Genomic DNA, 23,649 nt, shown 5'->3' on the forward strand with positions numbered 1-23,649 from the left:
TACTTGAGGCACATGCGCTTTAGAACCGTAACAAGTCAGCACAGCTGCATTTGTTATGTGCACCATAAATATGTATACCTAACAAATGTATAAACAATTATGTACTAATAATTAAATTATTACTTATCGCATACATAAAGTAGTGGTGCGCAATTGATGATGGAAATTAATTATTGAGTATTTGTGTTTAATGGGATAGTAAAACAGGTATGTGCTTTTAATAAATATAATTTATTCTAAAATTAAAATAAACTGTACTTTGTAAATGCTAATAACATTTGAGAATATTCCTGTATTACATTTAAATAAAGTAATATATTTTCCTTTAATAATGCGAATCATACGTCGCAGTGTTTACTTAAGACCCAACCTAATATTATGTATTCGATTATTTCAGTATACAGCCATAGGTCATTCATCTCAAATTATTTTTAATCTCTACATATACACATATATACTTTCGAGGCAGATGGACGATGGCGAAATTGAGAAGAGATTCGATTGTAAGTACTGCATTAAGTACTTACTGCTGTAAGATTGTATATGAGGTGATATAATTTATTTTACCAAATAATATTACTACCAATACTTTTATATTACCGAACTAATAATAGACTAAAATTCATATAGGCGATTCCATATCAAATAATTCAGAGTTCAAGTACTTACGAGCTATGATCATATAGATATCCAAGCATTATATTTACACACATTAACGCGTACTATTTAAATTACTTTTACTTTATAAGCAATGTTATTTTCAGTGGCGTTGGCGAATACAGTGGAGTTTAGTATCACTAGCAGCCCTGGCGCTAATTGTTTATAACGCAGTAGCAAATCTGTGGCTCCTTCGCCCAACGTGCTCTGTGCCAAGCACACCCCAACCTGCAGTGTTAGAAGGCACATGTGAGCCATGCCTCGATACCGCTCCTAACACGATAGTTGATGATGATCCTATTTCCAAAATAGATTTGAACCTGGGAAGATGGGACGGCTCCCGAACATTCAAGCTATTTGACTATGTGGCTGTTGGTGATTTGTACGTTGATGTATCGGCGAATCGACAGGTCTGCCTCGCAACTCAGTGCTCTATTGAAAGACTTCACGAGTTGCTGCAAATTGCAGGGCATTGGTCAGGTCCGATTTCGGTGGCAGTGTTTGTGGCCGGGGATGAATTGAGACTTCTTCGAGCGTTTGCGATGTGGCTGTTACGTTGTCAGCCAGAGCTGTACTCGCGAATAGTCATACACCTCGCTATGCCCATCGTTAGACCTGGGATTCAAGGGAATCTACCTGTATGGGCGAGGAACTGCAATGCGGAACCTTTGCCAATTGGGGAGAGACGAGCTGACACAGTTGCTTGGAGGGCTAGAAATCCATATCCTCAGAACCACCTTCGGAATTTGGCGAGAAAGAACTGTCACACGCCATACACCTTTCTCGTTGATATAGACATAGTACCATCGAAAGGAATGGCTGAGGAACTTGATAGGTTCTTAACGAAAGCACCAAAGTGTCAATTGTGCGCGTATGTAGTTCCAACATATGAGCTTGACAAGCGAGTGGCAATATTCCCGCCGAACAAGAAGGAACTGCTGAGGCTATCGAGAAGTAAATTAGCAATACCGTTCCATAGAAAAGTATTTATTTATAATCAGTACGCATCGAATTTTACCAAGTAAGTAATATTGAACATGCTAAAAATATCTTGACTTTGATTCCATATAAATATACATTATTATGCGATATCTTAAGACTAGTAGTTTAGTAACATATGGAAATCATATTTAGCGCTAAGTTTATTATCTACTTACTACTTATAATTGTCTACTTTAAATATAACTCCTGATGACGACCTGCCTGACAAAATTAATCCCCTTAAAAAAAATTATGGCTAGGTTTGGTCAAGCCAGTCGCAGTGTCTTTGTCTCAAGCACCTGGTCACTTACACAGACAACAATTAGGTTACCACGCCATCTATCGAATAATGCTTAAACCATATTGTAGATGGGAGGCAAGTGGCGGCAACGAAAGCCTTGAAACTCATATCAGCCACAATGTAACTAACTTCGAGTTGCTGTACGAACCTTTCTACGTGGCTTCAGACACCGTACCGTCTCATGATGAGAGATTTTTAGGCTATGGATTTACGAGGAATACACAGGTAAGATGACAAAGTTAATTGTGTATGTAACCCCGAATGTCTTAGAAAAATAACTTATAATTAAAAAAACTTAATGTGGGTACCTAATAAATAATAATAATAGCGGGTACTTCCTTCTAAAAGTATAACCGACGAGCATGCATGGTGAATGTTAAGAAAGTGGATAAAGCGACATGTCGGGACCGTAGCAAGAAGTCCGTGGTCCCTGCCTACCCCTTTGGGAAACATAGGGAAATAAAATTTAGGTGTATATAAATAAAAATAATACCTTCCTAATGGGTTCATACAACATACTGACTCTGACGACTATGAATCATGATGCTGTGATGTTCCATTTCTTTGTTCCAAATAATCCTCACATATTGTAAGTATGAACGCGAAAATATTTTTTTTTCTGGTTTCACCAATAGATAGTAAGATTCCTGAGGAAGAATTTTAAAAGATTTATGTCTTTAAATTATTCATTAATTTCTTGGAAAATATGTTGTTAAAATACACGAAAACTACGAGAGCGACGGTGCTGACGGACCTTTTCTACTAAGATCTACAGATCAACGTCCTGCTCCAACAAGCACGCGTAGGAGAAAAGAAATTCCCTTAAGAGCCTTGCGTTAGTACATTATTATAAGGAAACAGGTGAAATCTATATATGTAGACATGAGCAGATCTAAGTTGATCATAATAGACGCGAAAAATACAGACTGAAAAGAAGCGACGGGGAATTCCCCTTTCTGTTTGATAGACGCGCTTTGCACATGTGTTGATTGATCTCAGGTATTCCAACATTATGATTGGATTTTTAAAAATTTCCGATATTTTTTTATTTTCATATAGAACTGGGGTCTCTTTGTATCCACGGCGATAAGTAAGTAGATTCGTCCCTGTATGTTGGTATTAATTACTGCATTGAAGAATGCTCGTAAAGCATTATAATTGCCTATTTATTTACTTTAGAGGATTGGTTTGATTACATGAAGGACCTTGAATTTTTTTTAACTATAGGAATAATTAAAAATAAATCTGTATACGCAAATAGCTATCTTTACATTCAGAAGATGTTAATCTATATTATATGCCGCACTATATATAAACTGTTATGTAATTAATGTATTTAGGAATGTACTAAGCCTAGACTTGCCTTGTCTTTGGTTTGACGGATAGTTTGGAGTACAGAGTAGTTACTTTTGGAGGTAATGGAATAAAAGTAAGTAATTTTTATCAAATAAAATGCATACTTCCAATAATTTGTGTGTGACATAATAACGAATTTTCGCGACGCCAAACTAACGCGCAAAAAAAAAATATATAAATTAAAAGTCAAAGTAAAAAATCATTTATTCATATAGGTAAGAATAATATAAAGAATAAATAGTAAGAATACGATAAATATACATTAAATGCTGCTAACATTTACTGCCAGTTCTCAAATCAAAAGCGTAGAACGGAAGAGAGCAACTGGGAATAAAATCCCCGCCACTCTTTTTAATCCAGCCAGCCATCAGCCACCTCGCCATATTTTAGGGAGAGAGATTTTAGATACTCAATCTCTCCGTTGAGTATAATAACTTTGATGGGTGGAAATCTTCCACGGTCCGCGGTCTTTAGACATTTTCTTTTGCGAACTAGTGAAGTGTGGAATCGATTGCTGGTGGGTTCTTCCACGGGAGAAACGATGTCCATTAAAGAGAGCATACTCCTCCCTCAAATGCCGGCACTACACCAACTAAAATGGGTGTCCATTTGCTGCGATGACTGCCTTTTATGGGTGTCTCGTAACAGGCAAGCAAGCAAGCAAAGCAAGCCTATAAAAAAATGAAACCCAAGAAGTACATAATGTTATCAAATTAAATGCATTGTGCAAATCATTACCAATATTGCAGGATTATAAAGTAAAACCTACATTTAAAAAACTCGCTTGAAGGAACGTAGGCGAAAATATATATTTTTTCACCCGGTGAAAATTGTGGGAATTTTTGGCTGAAATAATAGCAAAGCGCTTTTCGCAAATAAATCTATGGCCGAGGAATGAGGGAACAGCAATAATTTGATATCTATCGGGATTGAGGAATGTGCAGAAATCAGAGGCAGAATGCAAGTGCTTGTATCAGTTTCTAGTCGATGTAGCGAGTAGTGGTGGAACAATGAAATGGCCCGGGACGTTTTGGCGGCCGGCCAACGCTAACTAACCGTGCTCAGGGCTGGCACAAAGACAAAACAATAACAAAACCAAAAATATACTACGTATTACTACGTCAGTATTTTAACGACTTAGCAATATCAGAAATATTTAGTTTATAGGTGAAATTTCTTATTACTGTAACCGTTTAAACAGGCTTGCACACTGTACTCAAGCCAAGCCGAGTCTCACATACTAGGGATATTATGGGGTTATAAATAAAATTGGGGTCGGAAATATCCGGGTGTCAACAAGAGGGATAACCCTCTCGTTAATTATAATTCTTACACAAAACAATTCTAAAGTACTAAACTAAACTTCAGTAGATGAAGAATTCATATGCGTTTTTTCCATTGAGCATTTTTAGTCAAATTGATGATCAACCTTCTGTGCGGGGGGCAGAAGGAATCCACAAGTGACAAGACTGGTTTGATTTTGCTTTGTCTGGGCTAAAATGTTTTCTACTCTTTGTCATTTAGCCATTTAGCAATGCTAATGTTTAAAATATTCAACAGCCCTACCGTGTCCTAATTCTGTTTCACAAGCGCGGTTATTTAGATTAAATGTATTAATGTTTGATTAACTGGAAAAATACACGTTTACGACACAATAATAATGACTCTATAGAAGTTAGGCAATGGTGATATTTATATAAACTGTATTATTTGTAGGGACTACAAAACATTAATAGGTTGGGGAAAAAGTCTTTTCGCATTATAGTATGTATGAACTTGTAATAAAATCTCTTTAGCTATACTATTTGTATCTGGCTGGATTAAAAGTTTAAATTTTAAAGAAGATAATTCCAAATTCAAATTAGGAAAATATGTGATATTTCTTTATTTTTCGTCATATCAAGATTAGTGAATCTAATGAAGAAATTCGATACATTTTAAAATTTTACTACAAAAAAGGTAAAAAATGCAATGCAATGGTCAAAGCCAGTCAGGCGTCAGACTGTGGCGAACCCGGGTTAACTCGCAACAAGGTGATGCTGTGTGTGTGGTGGGATTGGAAGGGCATTATTCATTATGAGCTGTTACCACCAGGCAGGACCATCGATTCTGAACTCTACTGCGAAGAACTGATGAGATTAAAGCAAGAAGTTGAGAAAGCGGCCAGAAACAAGGGGTGTGGTTTTTCATCATGATAGTGCTAGACCTCACACATCTTTAGCCACTCAACAAAAGTTAAGAGAGCTTGGCTGGGAGGTGTTAATGCATCCGCCGTATAGTCCTAACTTTGCACCTTCAGATTTCCACCTGTTTCGGTCTCTTTAGAATTCTTTAGGTAGTGTCAGGTTAACATCGCGACAGGACTGCGAAAACCAATTGTCGCGGTATTTTGCTCAGAAGCCCCAAAATTTCTATAGCAATGGGTTCATATCCCTATCTACAAGATGGCAAAAAGTTATCGAGCAATATGGCATCTACATACTTTAGTTAATTATAAATAAACTATATTAAAAAATGTTGTGAATTTTCTTAAAAAATGCGAAGAAACTTTTTTCCCAGCTATTACAAGATTTCCATTGAATTTACAATAGACAAATGTTTTGAGTAGTCTTCTTTTATCTTGCAGTATTATGGTTATAGACTCTTTATTTTGGTTACATCTTGAAATGTTTCTTACACAACAATATATATATATATATATATATATATATATATAGATACCTCCTTAATATTTTTCCTCTTGATATTCTAGTAGAGAATTAAAATATGTAGCATATTTGACTGTCAAAATAAATTCCTTTCCGAAAAAAGGTTTTTAAAAAGATGATTATAATGATAATAATATGTAGATAATTATAATATATTCCGTAAAGTTATGCATAAGTGTAAGGTGTATCCTGTAGTCGTATACCATGTCTTATGAACGTATCAAGCACGGAAACAAATACTATCCACTGGAACATTTCACTAGTTAATTAACGTATTGTGCTAACGGTTAGTAACCGTATTATCCGCGTGTTGGCACTATAAAATAGTTGTATTAATATATATTTGCTGATATTAATGTCCTATTTATATTCTTCCGTAAGATGTCAATTTAAAGAAATCTGATGGTTATAGTAGTCTCGTATGACTTCGACGTCCGTCGTCTAACACCACCACCACTCACTGAAGTATTAAGTACAACCAATTCGACTTAGGGTGCTTCAAGAAAAAAGCATACCAGTTCTTTGGGTGAGTCTCCTGCCCGTTTTCTTCTATAAAAAAGTATGGCAATTGTTCATTATATTATCTTTAATAATATATATTGTTAATTAAAAGGTTTTGTATGAGAAGCATCATATGTAATAACATCGTACTCTCAAAATCGCGATATAGTAACTTATTAACAGCTTTATCACGATTTCATTACTATCTGTATGTAACGTGAAAATTTACAGCCCGCTAGAGTAACAAAAAAGAGATTGGGATCGTATCATCGCAATAAATTTGCCGCTTTTTGTCCAGCCTGGGCCAGTAATTGGTCACTCCGAAATTTATAGATGGCGCCAGTGCGTTATTGAATCCAATTAATGAGATTCTGAATAAATCGGACCTAAGTAGGGATTACTCGAAGGAAATTGTACAAATCTGTATGTCGTAATGAGGTTTGCTAATTGGTTTTTTAATGATAAAGGAATTTATTTCAGCATTGGCTTGTACTGAAATAATTTTGCTGAAAGAATGTTTCTCGCGTTTAGGTTCCAAATAGAGAAGTACCAACCACGTGACTACCAACCCTGAGGTCGTACATGAGAATCACGGCTATGCAATCGAATTTTCTTTTATATAATGTTAATTACATTTGCTTTTACGCTGAAACAAAACATTGTGTGGAAACCGTAATATCTTAGTCTCAAAAATCGAGGCTGATCACCTGATTGTCTATAAAAATTATAAAAGAAACGAATGTAAATAGATTAGGTGAACATGAGGTCTTCGCCTCATCTCACTTCTCCTCATTACCGAGTGCAACAAAGAGTGATCTATTGACTATAAAAAAAACAATAATTAATCTCGTGCAAGGAAAGGCCTCCTAATAAGTTTTTTGAATAATCGTGGCATATTAGTTATAATATTACTGAAGTATTTCCGAACCAATTCGACTTAGGGTCCTTCAAGAAAAGAGCGTACCAATTCTTGAAAGGCCCGCAACGCACTTGCGAGCCTTCGGGTAATGTGTGTGTCCAAGAGCGGCGGTATCACTTAACGTCAGGTGAGCCTTCCCGTTTGCCTCCTATTACCTATTAAAAATCATATTAGGTACAAAATTATATAGAATTATCAGTAGGTACCTTGCGGTTTTAGGCACGTTAATTTGATCATGACGCTTGTATCGATTCATTGACAAAACAATTTTTAACACACAAAAGCTTTAAATTTAAGATTCTAGTAGATATGTATTACGCGTGTCTAAATAAAAGTGAATCGCAAAATATGTTGCTATTAATAAGAAAACTCGAAGAGAGCTGAACCACTTAGAGTACATTTTTTATTTATTCTTTGAACTCCGAAGAAGATTTTTATTGGAAAAATATAATTTCTATGATGTAGAATATCAAACTATTCCATATGTTGGTATGTATATGTATTGATATATATAATATAAGGCGGAACGAAGTTCGCGGGGGCAGCTTGTAGGCATATTATTACCAAATTGTTTCATGGTTGTTACTAATCGAAGTTGACGTATGACAGTATTGGCATCACTTCAAATCTCCAAATGCCAAAGCAATGACCGATCTAACACAATAATTGCTGTAATGATAGTAAATTGTTGTGACATAATAAACATATACATGTGTCTTCTTGTCGCTGTGGAGATGAGCCAAACTGTACCATTTGGCACAAATCTATCGCTGGAGTGTACCAGCTACACAGTATGGAATATTTTTTCATACGAAATCGCCTCCGTGGCTTAGTTGGCACAATGCACACAGCCTCGCAACTTCGTAAAACCAATACCGATTGGCTTAATTATTTAATTTATTCAGTCAGTTGCAGCTGATTGGGCTGTTTTATCCAGAGGGCGTAAAACGCTTCGTATTCAATAATGGTTAGTTATGCCAACATTCAGAAAAATACCCTTAACGTATATTAATGGCGAATTTGCTGATCACAAAGAAGACGCATATTCTAATTAGCAATCAAAATACTCATCATGTGTTATTTTTGTTATAAATATTAAATAAAAAAGAAAAATCAATGGCGCTACACCCTTTTTAGGTCTGGGACTCAGATTTCTGTATGTGTTTCATGATCGTTTCGATCTTCTGTGCCTGACACACGCCGTCAACTTTTTGGGTCTAAGACTAGCCGGTTTTCTCACGATGTTTTCCTTAACCGTTCAAGCTAATGTTAAATGTGCACATAGAAAGATAATCCATTGGTCCATCCACACAGCCGGAGATAGAACCTACGATCTCAGGGAGGAGTGTCGCACGCTGAAGCCAACACTACTCTTAAATATTATATCACGTTATAAAATATTGTCAGCACTGAAAATAGACATATCCAAGAAACATTTAATAGCATCAGAACACATAATTATTTTTAAAATTAATTAATGCCATATAAGTTTAGTGTAAATTTATTTTACATGTTAAAAAGCGACATTTTTTAAATTAATTTTATTAACCTGGTATTCCAGGAAGCGTCCGTCTGGTTGTAGAGATAAAAGTGAATGTGTGCTCGTTGCGACAAAAATAGATGGTCGCTGAATATTTCTGTACTGAAACTTGATACGTAGCCATCGGAATGCCATGAAACGTATAATGGTACGCAAAAGAACTTTCATTAGATAGCAGGAATCAAAGGTTTTTTTTATAGAACAGGGGCCAAACGGGCAGGACGTTCACCTGATATTAAGTGATACCGCTGCCTATGGACACTCAATGCCAGAGGGCTCGCGAGTGCGTTGCCGGCCTTTTAAGAATTGGTACGCTCTTCTTGAAGGACCCTAAGTCGAATTGGTTCGGAAATACTTCAGTGGGCAGCTGGTTCCACATAACGGTGGTGCGCGGCAAAAAATTGCCTTTGCGCTCAGTCGTGGAAAGGCAGACGTTTGCTGCTTATCATTTGGACATCTAATTTATCTTTATTGGAATCAGAATTTGAAATAGAAAATGAGTTCTAATTGTCTTTATTGATATAAAATGTATTAATCAAGAATAATTGTACAAAACTTGGCGAGTAAGACTGGTGGGGAGTTTTTTGCCAGTTCTTCTAGCTTTAAGCCGTTGAACTGGTAGTAAATTTAAATGTTAATCTTTTTAAATATTGATTGATGATGATGATTGATTTTGAGCTTATTTAAAAGCGACTTATTTTGTTTTAGTTGAAGGATTGTTTTTTCTTGCTTGCATTCGCGTAATGTTGTTTTTGTATTAGAACCTGATCTATAATGTCAATGTATTACGCACATATACCTTTTCGGTCTGAGAGTGCTTAAATCTATTTTATTAAATTTAAATTGTCGTAATCAATGCAATTTCAATTTCATAGTGAACGAGGCTTTTATTTTAAACATTGAAGATAAGTTTTTGACGAGCCATACTACTACCCACCTTATTCTAAAAATGATTGCCTATACTATTTTAGTATTATTTTCACCCTGGGTTCTATTTTCAAAATACCAATAATAATTGTTTAATATGAAAAATATTTTTCCTAAAGACAATTAAATTTAGAAATCGAAACCATTCAAACTCTAATAATTAAATTATTTTACCTACAAAAGGCTTAAAGTTAATTTAAATTATAATTGCAATACAGTAATATTATTGGAATAAAACTGATCAATTTCCCTTCAACTGTGAACTAAATCTCTGCTCAATAACTGAAATTGAAAAAGTGCAAGTCAAGAGTGACAGCGTTTTTGATAAATCTTTAAATAGATTTGCAAGAAAAGAAATGTAGAAATACACCTCAAAATACCACTTAGGTAGTAGATTTGTTTAAAATTTCATTGGAGAAAATACTGTCTTTAAGTGCTTTTAAATTTGATTTAATTAAGAAAAATATTTTTTTTTGCCCTATAAATGAGCAGTACTCGTAAGTCAAAGATAATATATAAGTCTACTACCGTACCGCTACCGTACAATTCTCAACCTAATCTAGGTGACTTCAGATTCGGGTGACAGATTATGGCTGGCTTCAATGGAGACTGCCATCTCAGCAGCCTGTATAAAACAAGGTTGTTGATGCAATATTCTGTCATATTATGTCACGTATTTTTTTAAAGAGTAAGAGTATAAATATTGACTAGTCAAATTTACAAATGTACTATTAGACTAACAGAGCAATTGCTTTTAAAGAGTCCCACTGATTATGTCAGCAAAGTTTTCGACGAGTTTTGTAAATAACGTAATAAATAGCTGTCATATAAGTTAATGAATTTTTATGTAAAAGCCATATCACGAAACCATAGATAAATATTTATGTTGAAAGCTATTAATAATAATAAAAGCCTCTTGTTTCAGATACTTAACATTTATATTTCTATCGTTTGTAAGCTATTATAGCGTTAATGTACTTGAAGTGGGACATTTTTACTTTTTACTATAGTAAAAAATGTGTAAAAATAAAAGCAATAAATAAATAATTTATAACAACGCAAACGATATTTCGTACAAGAGATTTCGCAAGAAGTATCTAAAAGTAAATAGCAACTTTTTTAAGACAGTTTTTAATGCACTCCACCACTATATGGAACCAGTTGTACCACTAAAGTATTTCCGAAAAGAGCGCACCAATTCATAAAAGGCCGATAACGCTCTCGCGAGCCCATTGAGAGTGTCCATAGACATATCACTTAATGTCAGATGAGCCTGCCCGGTTGCCCCTTGTTCTATAAAAAACCGTTACTAAGGTCATATATACAAAAGAGGTTATAACGTATTTTTACTTGTATGTCGCTACTTTCTTTTAACTTAGTCGTCCAACGGGCCAGTGGCAATGCGCGGGTGAAGGTCGATGAATCATCACCATCAATAATCGATATCGAGCAATCAATTTTCGGCAATTTTAATATCGACACCTGCTCGAATCGGGGAGCGATTATTGCACTTTTTCAGTTGAAATTTCCATTCCAAACTAGATTTTTCATCTTTCCATACTTTCCATCACAATAGGTTCGATGGATATTCCATTTTTAAAATGGATATTCCAAGATTCGGATTAAACTGAAATATGATATTTTAAGCTGTTTATGCGATACAGTTGTTTTTGGTTATTATGATAGGAATAATTGGGATGACATGGGAATGTATGGGTTCTTATAATTATTATTTTGGTAAATGACATGATGATTAAAAAGTCTATATTTATTAAATATTTGCAGAAGTAGCCCCTGACATGTTTGGTAATTATTACATAATAATTGCAATTCGGTTGACGCTATTATTATATAGAGGAAAGATCTCATTGTTTGTTTGCATTGACTTAAAAGTTACAGGACTTATTGACTTTTTTTCTTTTATAGAATCCTGATGAAACTTTGATAGTTCTAGTGAAAAAATACCTACATCACGTACGCTACTAAAACTATAGACAATAGCGCAGTGATGTACTACACTTTTATAAAAGTCACAAAAGTCCGCTATACCATATGTTTACCCATAAAAACTGTAGAATATACTACGACCAAAGTGATGCGGGTGGAAACGCAGAGCACAGCTAGTGATATATACGTTTCCCGTTTCCACAAGAACAGTCATGTGAAATGAACCTTGAATAAAAATCAAAAGAATCTTCTTCAGTAATTCTTATAAGACCAAAGACTTTCAGGGTCTTGTTAAAATAATTGCAAAGAAAACATAATTTTGCGAGCCCTAAGGCTGTACAGACTCCCTTAGACAGTAAATCTCCGCCAAGTTTTATAAACTTGATATAATATTCGGTTATTTTGTTATGAACCAAGATATTTCTAAAGTGAAGATAATGGAGTGGTTTAAATAAATATCGTGATAATAGCTAGTGCGTGTATCTTGTACCAATAATGTTTAAGATTATCTGGAAAGCCGTTTCAAGCATTTTGGGGTGAGATTCAGAAACGAGACTAATGGTAAACGAATGCTGCGCGCCTTTTAATGATGTGATAAATCTGTAAATTTTCTTATCTACAATCGTGGTTTTACGTAATATATGTATTTGGAGTTTGAAACTTTACATAGGTCCCACCGACAGTACGCACGTATGACTAGAACTTAGCGATTAAAAAAGAGTGGCGGAAAGTTTCTTGCCAGTTCTTCTTGCCCGCTCTACGCCATTGACTTGTAAATGTAAATTTACAATTAATTTGACTTCTTTTCTGACGTTCATAAGTGTATTTGTTTACTTATATGAATAAAGTTATTTTGAGTTTTAGTTTGAACTAACTGACGCACTCTCCAATAAAATACATTAGATTTACTATCAAATTCATATAATACATTGTCAAGTCGATTAGTAAAACTTAAAACTGTACTCTACAGGAGTATATTCATAAGGATACCAATTTATGTAATTTATATACCTAATCTGAGATTAGATGTGGTATACTGACTGATCAGTAAACAGTTCTATTTATAATGGTCATGTGAAATATGACGACATGCTTTTGTTATTCCGGTACGCGCTTTAATTAGTTTTCAAGCGCTTTGGAACTGACGAAATTGTTGGGCACAAAAGTTTGTCGTTAAGTCCTTATTAATTCGTTATCCTACAGCTAACATATATTATATATATATATAAAAGAATTTTATGAAAGATAAGAAAATATTATATATATATATAATATCTTATATAATTTAATACATTTTTGTTTTTCACAGTGATTGCCTGCTATAAGGCCGCCAGTTGCCCTCCTTTTCATTTAATTATGTTCAATTCCTATATTGACACGCAACGAAGTCGTAATACATAATAAAAAGACTTATCTTAAATTATCGTGATTTATGTGTCTTTTTACTTTCTATCTTTAATATTTTATTCCTGTTTAGTTTTAATAACTGTGTATTACGTGTATTTTTGCACTTGCCTATCTTATTTAATACATTTCTTTTTCTTTACTCACAGTGGTTGCCTGGAAGAGATCGCTCGTAAGCGATAAGGCCGCCAGTTGCCTACCTTTTGATTTAATTATGTTAATTTTTATTTTTATTTTGTAGTGTAACGAAGTGTAAATAAATAAAAAAATAAAAAAAAAACTTACGAAAGGATAAAATATTAAATACATTTAACTAAGTAATACCTACTTTAGCTGTGGTGTGTGATGCTGTGAAATTGAGGGCATGTACGTACTCAACATACACACCGTATGTTGGGTATGCTCATGTTGCAGGTAATATTTAACGCTATGAATATTTTTCATTCTCCTTTTACGCATATTCCGCGATAGCAAAACATATGGCCTTAATATGTTATGTTGTATGTCCAGGCTGCGCGATGCAAAACTGAGTTTTTTGCATAGTTTGTGTTAATGTGAGGAACGTGAAACGATTACGCAGAGAAAGCACGGTTACTATTAATCAGACATTTAATAATCAAACAAAAATACAAAATATGTATTTTTTTTCGCTTTCAGTCTGAAATCTGAACTTATGTAAGACGACTGTTGAAATGTGTCAGTGTTTATAATCCTACATTTGGTTTACATTGTTTGTTGTTGTTAAGGGTTTCCTAAGAAAACTGTCTTGGCACTTCCGATAATACAGGCAAAGGCCTTTCGCCGCAGGAGTCTGCCGGGAGCGTCGTCTCTTAAGCTTCCTTTCAAAAGTTTTAGTATAAACTACCGATTTGTTTGTATGAAGCATTATGTGACGAGTATATAATAATAATTTGAACAGTTTTGGCCAAGTGGCTTTGTTTGAACATCGCCTGTGCATCAATGGACTTTCTGCCTATTTATTAAACTTGCTCGTTCGGTGAAGACATCGTGAATAAATTTAAACCCAAAGAGTCAATGGCGCATAATGCGTAACTACTTGCCTATTTCAAAAACAATTGATCACAATACAGACACAGAGATCAAATTATAACAACATGTTTGAATACAAGGTACTAGACGAGACGATTTATTTTTAATTACCGATTATTGGCAGTTGAACTTATGAAAGTTATGCTGACTAAGAACGTCATTGAACTGAAAATTGATAAGAAAAAGGTCGTGACCATGGTAACTATTGCGAATTCTGCAAGGTTTCGCGATTGACAGTGTTCACTAGTTCATTGTGCCTCTACACAGATAGGTTTATGATCATGAAGATCCTAATACCGATTTTGTGTTTCATATCAGCTGTGGGTAAGTACAAATTTTCATTATTTCACAGAAAATTAAAATTAAAGATTACGCTCAGGAGATATGTTATTTTTCTTGAACTTAATATGTATTAAATATTTTTCACTTCAATTAATATTTAAAAAATCATTTTCATATGAAATTTAACCTCAAATATTTTAAGTTACGTATTTGGTGAATTTTTTTATTAGCCATTGTTATTCAGTTAATTATATTTGATTGATGATAAAAGATTTGTTGTTTTTTTATAATTATTTTACAAAGAATTTCCAATTGGGAACTCCTGTATCTAAATTAAATAAACGACCCCTTATGGTTTAGTAACTGAAGCACCTGGCATACAACTGGAGGTCTTGAGTTTGGTTTACAATAAACCAATTCTTATTTCGGATTTGTAGTATCATACATAAATAAATAAACAAAATAAAATATGTGTTTATTCATTTTAAGTACAATTACATTACAATATGTAAGATTTAGTAACCCTTTTAAGTTAAAAATTCCTGTGTCAGGGTTTCCAGCTCTTTCATAACAAACTTAATTATACATTCCTTAAAATATATAATTTAGTTACTTACTTACTTACATCTTTTATTAATTTTTTTTGTCATTACTTTTGTGAATAAGTGAGTGTGTGAGTGCAAGCTTTAATAAATTTTATTAATAAATTCTTAAAAAATCTAATCTACCTTCTAATACTTTCAGTTGTTTATCAACAGAAATCAGAATTAGGATTGTTTTTCTAAATGTCATGAAACACATGTGTAGGTAATGTCACAAGTTATACCTAATATTTAAACAATATACTACATATAGACAATCTACATGTACTAAAATTTCTGCTATCAATTTTTTTAATCAGCCCAACGACAATAATTAACCCCAGTTTGGGCGTATTTGTATACAATGATCATATATATTTAACGTTTTAATTTATAAATTAGGTGTAGAAAAATTATGTAAAATGTTTAGTTCCAAAGATTTTTTGTGAGTGAAATTTTTAGATCTACAAGATGCGCCAGACGGAGAGTGCTGTGGGGAGCAAGAGGTGGATGTATCTCAACATCTAGAGCTGGAAGCAGTTTGCCCAGAACTTAGTGGGCAGATTATTGGAGGACGGTCCAGCTCTATAGTTAGACATCCTTATCAGGTACGTAAATTTGGAAATTTCTAACTTTCAAGTAACAAGAATTGTCGGTAACATTTTGAGAGGCTTCCAGAGAATACACAAAAAATAACTCAATTATAAATAATTAACAGTATATTATAGAAGTTATTTTTTTAGTTTTCAGAAAAATATGTAAAATAAATAATAATTTATATTTTCTTTTAAAATTTGATAAGGTTATTTTACTATCCTACATGCTGTCTTTTTTATTACGACAAAATAAAACAGCAACGAAACAACCTTTTAGGTCTTTCAGTTTTCAAGACGAATCTAAAAATATATGAATCTTGAAGATTAGTCACTATTTTACTGAAATATGAGCAATTATATCAATTACTCAAAAACTAGCCAATGGATTTTTATAAAATATATACCACTAGATAGAGGGAAATCAAGAAGCAAGGATAAATGGCAAATCTAAAAATATATGAATCTTGTCAGTCAAATATTGACCATATTTATGAGCATTTATATTTATGTAGGTAGCAAGTTTTGGCAAGTTGGTGAATAGCTTTATGTGCCTGACACACGCCGTCGCCTTTTTGGGTCTAAGGCAAGTCGGTTTCCTCGTTGTATTTTTCTTCCTTGCTGCCGGAGTTCAAACCTACGACCGAAAATTGTTGTTTAAAAATTGTAGCAATGCATAGGTAGACTGACCAAAGAATTACATCATATCTTAATCGAAAATTGTCTCGTGCAATAAACTGGTAAGCACAATAAGATTTTCGACTGATTTAATATTTCCACAGGTGTCAATGATACTGAATGGAAATTCTTTCTGCGGTGGCTTTATCATTAGCCCGAATTACGTGTTAACCGCGGCCCACTGCGTTCAGAAGTAAGTCAATTGTAATTTATAAAACATGTACATTTGTAACTCAAAGTGAACTCTATCTAGTTAATAAATTATGTATAGATAGTATACTCGTATTTGTGTCCTCAATAAATGGCTCGCCCGTCTTTTATAATAGTTTTTCTATTATATAGGGAACAATATTCGCACAATCAGCAATGCCGATTTAGCCACGAGATAATATAAAACACAAGTGTATGCTAAATTAATATATTTATAATTGACTTATATAGTAATTAGTATTCCTTCTCCGATGGAACGAAGTGTTATGACAGTATGTAGAATGAGAAGTTTACGTTTCTGTTAAAACAACTTATTGATATACATTTAATTGTTATGACATATATTATCTATTGACATCGTGGATGTAGATAATAATGATATAATAAGCCTTTATTCATCAACATATTATTGACATAAAAAATAAATCAGTGGCGCTATAACCTTTTTAGGTCTCGGCCTCAGCTTTCTGTATCTGTTTCATGATCATTTTTTAATCGAATAGGCAAGCAAATTAGCCTTCTATGCCTGACAAACGCCGTCGACTTTTTGGGTTTCCTCACGGTTTTCTATCACCGTTAGAATCGGGGATCGAACCTACGACGTTACGGATGAGAGTCGCACGCTAAAGCCACAAGGCCAACACTGCTCCATATTATTGACATACATTTTGTAAAAATATAATTTTAGTACTCTAAGATGCGGCCCCTGTCCGTAAAAGAGCCTCCTCCAACTTGTCACCATCTTTTTATTTGCCATCGTCATCAAATTATTTCTAGCTACCCTTTCGATCCCGTTGGCCTATAGCTCTATTGGTCTACCTTTCCATCTGTTATCTGTATGACAGCGTGCCCTGCCGCCTGCCTCATATGGGGATGTAGATAAATAATGTAAAACGTATTTTGTTCTAGATTCAATCATTTTATTACCAATCCATATTAAGCAAATATTCATAATCTATCCAGAATATTTGCGCGTTATACTTGCTGCTCGCTTGTTGGGTTTTTTTATACCAATTTTTTTTTCGACCGTTTTTTCGGTGCTGGGATCTTATATGCTATAATGCATTTTTCTTTACTGGAAACCCTTTCAATTTTCATTTATATTTACGTTCACAAGTGAAACATACATTTTGATTTTATATGAATTTTATAATTTTGAAATTCGTAACCTCATATACGATCTGAAAACTTCATAAAACAGTGCTTTGTAAGCTTTAGAAAAAATGATGACGTGCATAATAGCACTCGTCTGTAGGAGTAATGATATTATTCCCGCGTTTATGAGTGTTGGCAAGAAAATCTCTACTAACGTAATAGTTAACGAATCAGTTATTTTAAGTATTTTAATGGGTTTTTAATGTGTTCATGCGGAATTTGTTAAACTTATATTCATTACAAACTTCTTATCTATATGTTATACTGTAGTTTGCAATTAATGGAATTGTTACTGAGTCCATAAAATAGCATATGTTAATAGTTTTAATTAATATAAATTAACAAAACTCTCGTTTATAATAAGAATAATGGCGAGAAAAATAAAATAAATTACAAAATAATTGAATACATAATCGTACACCACAGCTAGCTTTAATTTGAACGAAGTTAATTCAATTTCTTCTTAAACCTACAATTTCTTCCATTAAATAATTAATCGTCTTAAGATATCTATTTAATTAAATTACATTTTTATTACGATAAAATTAGTGTTTGAAAAATAGAGCATTAAAAATATATTTATAAGAAGTTGCCAACGCCTTTGACACATTAACCTACATCGGGGACAAAAAGCGTACAACTAAAAAACGAGTTAGCGGCTTTCGTTATTTTTTTCATAAAACTCGCACTTTATGAGAGTGCCCGGCGTAAAAGCATTTTCTAGGAAGTAACAGCAATTCTTTAATGCATTTAATATGCAAAGAAAAATAGTTTATATAGTTGAGTCACACTACATGACTGAACAATACGGAGGACTTCTAACTTTAATAGCTCGCAAAGGTTTTATATTGTTACGGCTTTCCGGCCTCTTAGAGCAAATATCCTATCTTAAAAAATTTATTATATATTTATTTCGTTAATATATAATATAATTATTTATAATAACCAACCAACACCCTCAAAGGCCGGCAACGCACCTACTAAAAATGGGTGTCTATGGGCTGCGATGACTACCCTTTTTGGGCGTTCCGCAGGCTCGTTTGCCCCCCTATAATATAAAAAAAAACATAATTAACAATTAAACTAAAGATAAAGTGAAACATGGTATAGATAATATTTACAAAAAGGTTCAAACATTTACGAAAGGAAAAATTCAATACACATTATTCAATACATTTAATAAGTAATACGTAATTCGGCTGTGTTGTCTGATCATGTATGTGAGGAAATGTACATGAGGGTATGTGTGTGGGGTGTGCTCATGATGCAGGTGACTTAGCGCTATGGCTATTCTTCATACTCCTTTCAATCTTTATACGCGATAGTTTAAAGACGTCGAGGCTTATATATTGGTCGTTATATATGTTTGATTATTTTAATGATTATATTAAATGTAATGTTTTTTTGTTATTCCAAATTAAGTCTTTCTCTCTCTCCGTTTTAACTTAAATAAATTAATCTTGAATGTAACTAAAATTGACGGCATTTTATTTGTATTGTGTTTATTATCAAGTATACTTCAGTCGCACATGTATAAATCGAAAAAATAAATAATCATTAACTAAACAGCGGAAGTATGATACAAAGAAATTCCAACACAATACGAGTATGAGTATGCAAGTGCCACCTTAGCCCATATTAGTTAATTTATATCTAATAATAGCTAATAAAATATTATTTCTAAAAGTTCTATGAAACCTATACTTTTTAGCGTATTACCGTCTGCCATCCGTCTACGAGTTGGCAGTACAAGACGTGACTCAGGCGGTAGAATTGTCCCCGTGGCCAATGTTACAGTCCATCCTCAATACGGGACGCCACAATTTGACCACGATATAGCTGCGTTACAACTGGCCCGGCCATTGACGTTCAGTAATGCCGTCCAGGCTATACGGCTCCCTCAACCGAGACAGGCAGTACCCCTGGTTAGGCTGACTGTCACTGGATGGGGATTGACTGCTGTTAGTATATTAATGATACGGAAAACTTTTTGTTTGCTGCTGAACATAGTAAATTTACATGGTATATGTTTGGTAATCTTTGAACATTTCAAATCTTTTTAAGTAGTTATTAGCTGAAAATTTTGACTCATTACGAACTAGGAATGAGGTAGTCATTTTTCTTGAAACTATGTATATAAAATACTTATCTTCAATATTTTTTTCCTATGGTAGTACTTTTAATTTTGACTATCATGGCATGATTTAATTGACAGTTATAATAGGAAGATAAGAAATAATAATATTTTAGCCTCGTGGACGGCGCATCCCGCGTATAATGATGGAAGCGAATGTACCAGTTGTACCACACTGGCTTTGCCGGTTATCGTATGGTGATGCACTCACTAACAACATGTTTTGCGGAGGACATTTCCTCATAGGTGGGGTCTCATCGTGTCAGGTATATCTTAGATCCTTATTTATTTAATCGTTACATTAAAAAAAATACATAAATTCGATAGATCTCTTCCAGACAACCTTAGTAAGGAAAAAAAAAAAAAAAAAAAAATACTAAAGGCAAGAAGTGTATAATCTTTTTGATACCATTTTTTAAGTGACAAAAGTTGTTACGAAAATTCTTTTAATTAAATTATGGAATTTTTCACCAGCTTTCAGTAGTGTTAGACAATGTTAGCCGAGATTTTGTTTTAATGTATCAATGACTTATTAATAGTATGTTTTTAGTTTCAAGAGACATTTAGATTTAAACAACACCCGCCACCGATTAAGAACATTTGCTTTACTTTTTAGTAGAATCAAAGCTATTAATTAATATTGGTACTTCCCAGTTGATTACTATTATGCAGAGAAATGAAAAGATTTTATTTGATTTTATGTGATTTAATAACGTTGAACACAATTTCATATCCTTTGAGTACAATTTTCAATACATTACTAAGGGTTCATTCCCCAGATAGTGTCTTATCACAATTATAATGTCGTAATTTTTTAATGCTCTTGTAATAAGTTTTACTATTTTAATGTCTACATTTTAGGGTGACTCAGGTGGTCCTGCAGTATTCAGAGGAATTGCGTTTGGCGTAGTATCATTTGCAAGAGGATGTGCTCTTCCTCTATCACCGACTGTCTTCACCAACATTGCTTCTTTAAGAGATTGGGTCACACAAAACACAGGAGTTTAGGGATATATTTTGAAAATTGTTTTTTTGTTATTTTGTTTTAATACATGTTCTACCATATTTGTGTTTAATGTATTCTTCGATGATATTAGAGATACGGAAAAGCATTTAAATAAAACTTATTTCGTATAAATGAGAATTTATTAAAAAAATTATATCACAACATTTCATTAGCGTGTGGTTGTGGTATTGTGGTTAGCGGGTTTGCTCTAGACTTGGTATAAATGTGTAGTTCTCACGTAAAGCAAAAAATATAGTAAACCTATTTCATTTTATTTACGCCTCATACAGATTAAATTAATGTAATTCCACTGTATTAAATAAAGCACTAAAACACGGATCTCCGTTAATATAATTAGTAGAAAAAAAATGTAAAGTTAAGAAAGTATTTAATAGGTAATCTTTTAATTTTTCTAACAAAAGTAATAATTGGTATAATCAAGATGTTTGCGCCACGAACAATCAGAAAATGAGAAAAAAACGGAAATAATAAAAGAAGAAACAAAAAATATGTTTACCAAAAAAACAGTGGGCGGAAAGAGATTAGCGTAATTTTCCGCCCGCCCTCAGGGAATGTTAAACTGCCAACAAGATGTCTATGATATAAATAGAAAATGTTTGCGCCCGTCACACCGACGGCTTATGTTTGAATTTCTATTTTTAAATACATTTTAATGAATTTTATGGAGTTTTATTTTTATTTTCCAATGACATTTCACCACAGCGTTAAAACAGTGACATCGACGCATAAGTATTTTGATTAAAACCTTTATAAAAACTTTTGTCAGGATTGTTTAGATTTAGAAATGTTGCTTTAAGTACATTCGTAATTTCCAAAATTTATTATATATATGGTGTTGATAAAATGTTTTAAACATAGTTTATAAATCTTTGAATCATTAATTTCTCTAAATCTCACCAAAATTGTTTCTTGTACATTGATTATATCATTATTAATATTAATTTTAATGGAACTGCTTATCAATAAGGCATATAAAGAAAACACTAATAAAATCAAATTATCTATCAATAAATGAAAGAATTTATTATGATTTTAATAAATATTAATTATTGTTATAATTAATTGAAATTATTCTTCCAGGTATACGAAATGTTCCTCATCGGATACCAATTCAAAGTTTTATCTCCGATTTTTACAATACACTGGGGCCTCCAAATGCGACGAAACCGCCCCCTATGGCGTGAAAAACAAAACGAGAAAAACAGAAAACACTTCGAGTCCTTCAAAAGGGAACTATTCGCTAGATATAGGAAGGATCCACTACATTTATTGAGGAAAAGTGTGCAAGCGAAAAAGACATAGGCCTCGCAAGGCCGCGCGTGTGCTGCCGGCCTTATTTGGACTATTTCAGTGCTGACAAAACTTATATGACCAGAGACTAGTGAATTTTGTGACGTGAAATATCTAGAGACGTAAACAAGGATTTAGAATAGGTATAATAATTGTTTGTTGTATGCAGTTTGTGTATATTTTCAGATGGGCTAGGCTAAACATAAAAACGTAGGCAAATTGGTTTGAATAGGAAAATATTTAGAATTTAGTTACCGTTAAAAACTTTATCATTGCATTATTTACATACAACATTATTTCCATCATTTAAATTACATACTTAACAATTTTTATTAAGTAAATTATATACAGCAACAGTGTTATGTATTTTGAATTATATGAAATTAATGTTTATAGGGGTAAATTGTTCATTTCTATTAGTTATATAAGATTTTAAAAACACGTTAAGATCATCAGTTGTAATTTTCTGAGAGAGCCTAAATCGTTGAAATATCGTTACTGTATTGTTGTATTCTAGATACGTGTTAAGTGTAGGTATTAAATGTAAACATAGAGCTTATAAGTGTAACTTTGTAAATTAATAAAAAGAGACTCGGCCACGATTCCTCCAAAAATTGCAAATGGGTCTTTATGTGAGTCTTTATCATACTTTTTTTTTATGTAATAGCAGGCAAACGGGCAAGAGGCTCACCTGATGTGAAGCGATACCGCCGCCCATGGACACTCACATTGCCAGAAGGCTCGCAAGTGCGTTGCCGGCCTTTCAAGAATTGGTACGCTCTTTTCTTGAAGGACCCTAAGTCGAATTGGTTCGGAAATACTTCAGTGGGCAGCTGGTTCCACATAGTGGTGGTGCGCGGCAAAAACTGCCTTAGAAAACGCTCAGTTGTGGAACGACGGACGTCGAGTTGATACGGATGTAATTTTGTATTTTGCCTTGACGTCCGATAATGAAACTCAGCTGCGGGTATTAGACCGAACAACTCTTCTGAACACTCCCCTTGGCACATACTGCGGTAGGTTATCTTCGGACACGTCCAACAACACGTGTGTGTTCTTTAGTCTCGTTATTTAACACTTAAGGTCAATATGTCTCCTCGGAGTCTCGTGCCTTCTACCACAGTTCACCAGAAGTGGCAAATGAGCGGGATCTCTGCGTGCTATATGTCCCGAAATGCGCAGTGTCACTAGTAGTTAAAAACTATTATTAGCCGCTATCGAAATAGCCAATTTTTTTTCGTGATTGTGAAACTTTGTGATGAGCAGCCGAATATGTTAACTAGATCAATGATGCAGTTGAATAAGTATATCGCAATATTAGAAGAATTTGTCGTAATATATAAAAATCGATACATTAGGAACCCAAAACTCTATTCTATTTATGTGAAAGCCCAATATCGTGTTCAAT

The 23,649-nt window shown here is 33.6% G+C and overlaps 2 protein-coding genes across 2 annotated transcripts; both read left to right on the forward strand.

Moving 5' to 3' along the window:
• The first annotated feature begins 31 nt into the window (after window positions 1–31).
• Window positions 32–22,467, forward strand: LOC123711167 (beta-1,4-glucuronyltransferase 1). The gene is made up of 5 exons (XM_045663614.1): window positions 32–207; window positions 398–503; window positions 765–1,678; window positions 2,008–2,164; window positions 22,032–22,467. Exons 2-5 carry the CDS (start codon window positions 477–479, stop codon window positions 22,251–22,253), a joined length of 1,320 nt encoding a protein of 439 aa, XP_045519570.1. The 5' UTR covers window positions 32–207; window positions 398–476; the 3' UTR covers window positions 22,254–22,467.
• Window positions 14,573–20,845, forward strand: LOC123711229 (trypsin-3-like). The gene is made up of 6 exons (XM_045663717.1): window positions 14,573–14,615; window positions 15,617–15,762; window positions 16,530–16,618; window positions 19,502–19,751; window positions 20,041–20,170; window positions 20,786–20,845. The coding sequence occupies exons 1-6, from the start codon at window positions 14,573–14,575 to the stop codon at window positions 20,788–20,790; spliced, it is 663 nt and encodes a 220-aa protein (XP_045519673.1). The 3' UTR covers window positions 20,791–20,845.
• Window positions 22,468–23,649: the final 1,182 nt, after the last annotated feature.

This window comes from Pieris brassicae, chromosome 6 (assembly GCF_905147105.1).
Source record: "Pieris brassicae chromosome 6, ilPieBrab1.1, whole genome shotgun sequence".
NCBI classification, from domain to species: domain Eukaryota; kingdom Metazoa; phylum Arthropoda; class Insecta; order Lepidoptera; family Pieridae; genus Pieris; species Pieris brassicae.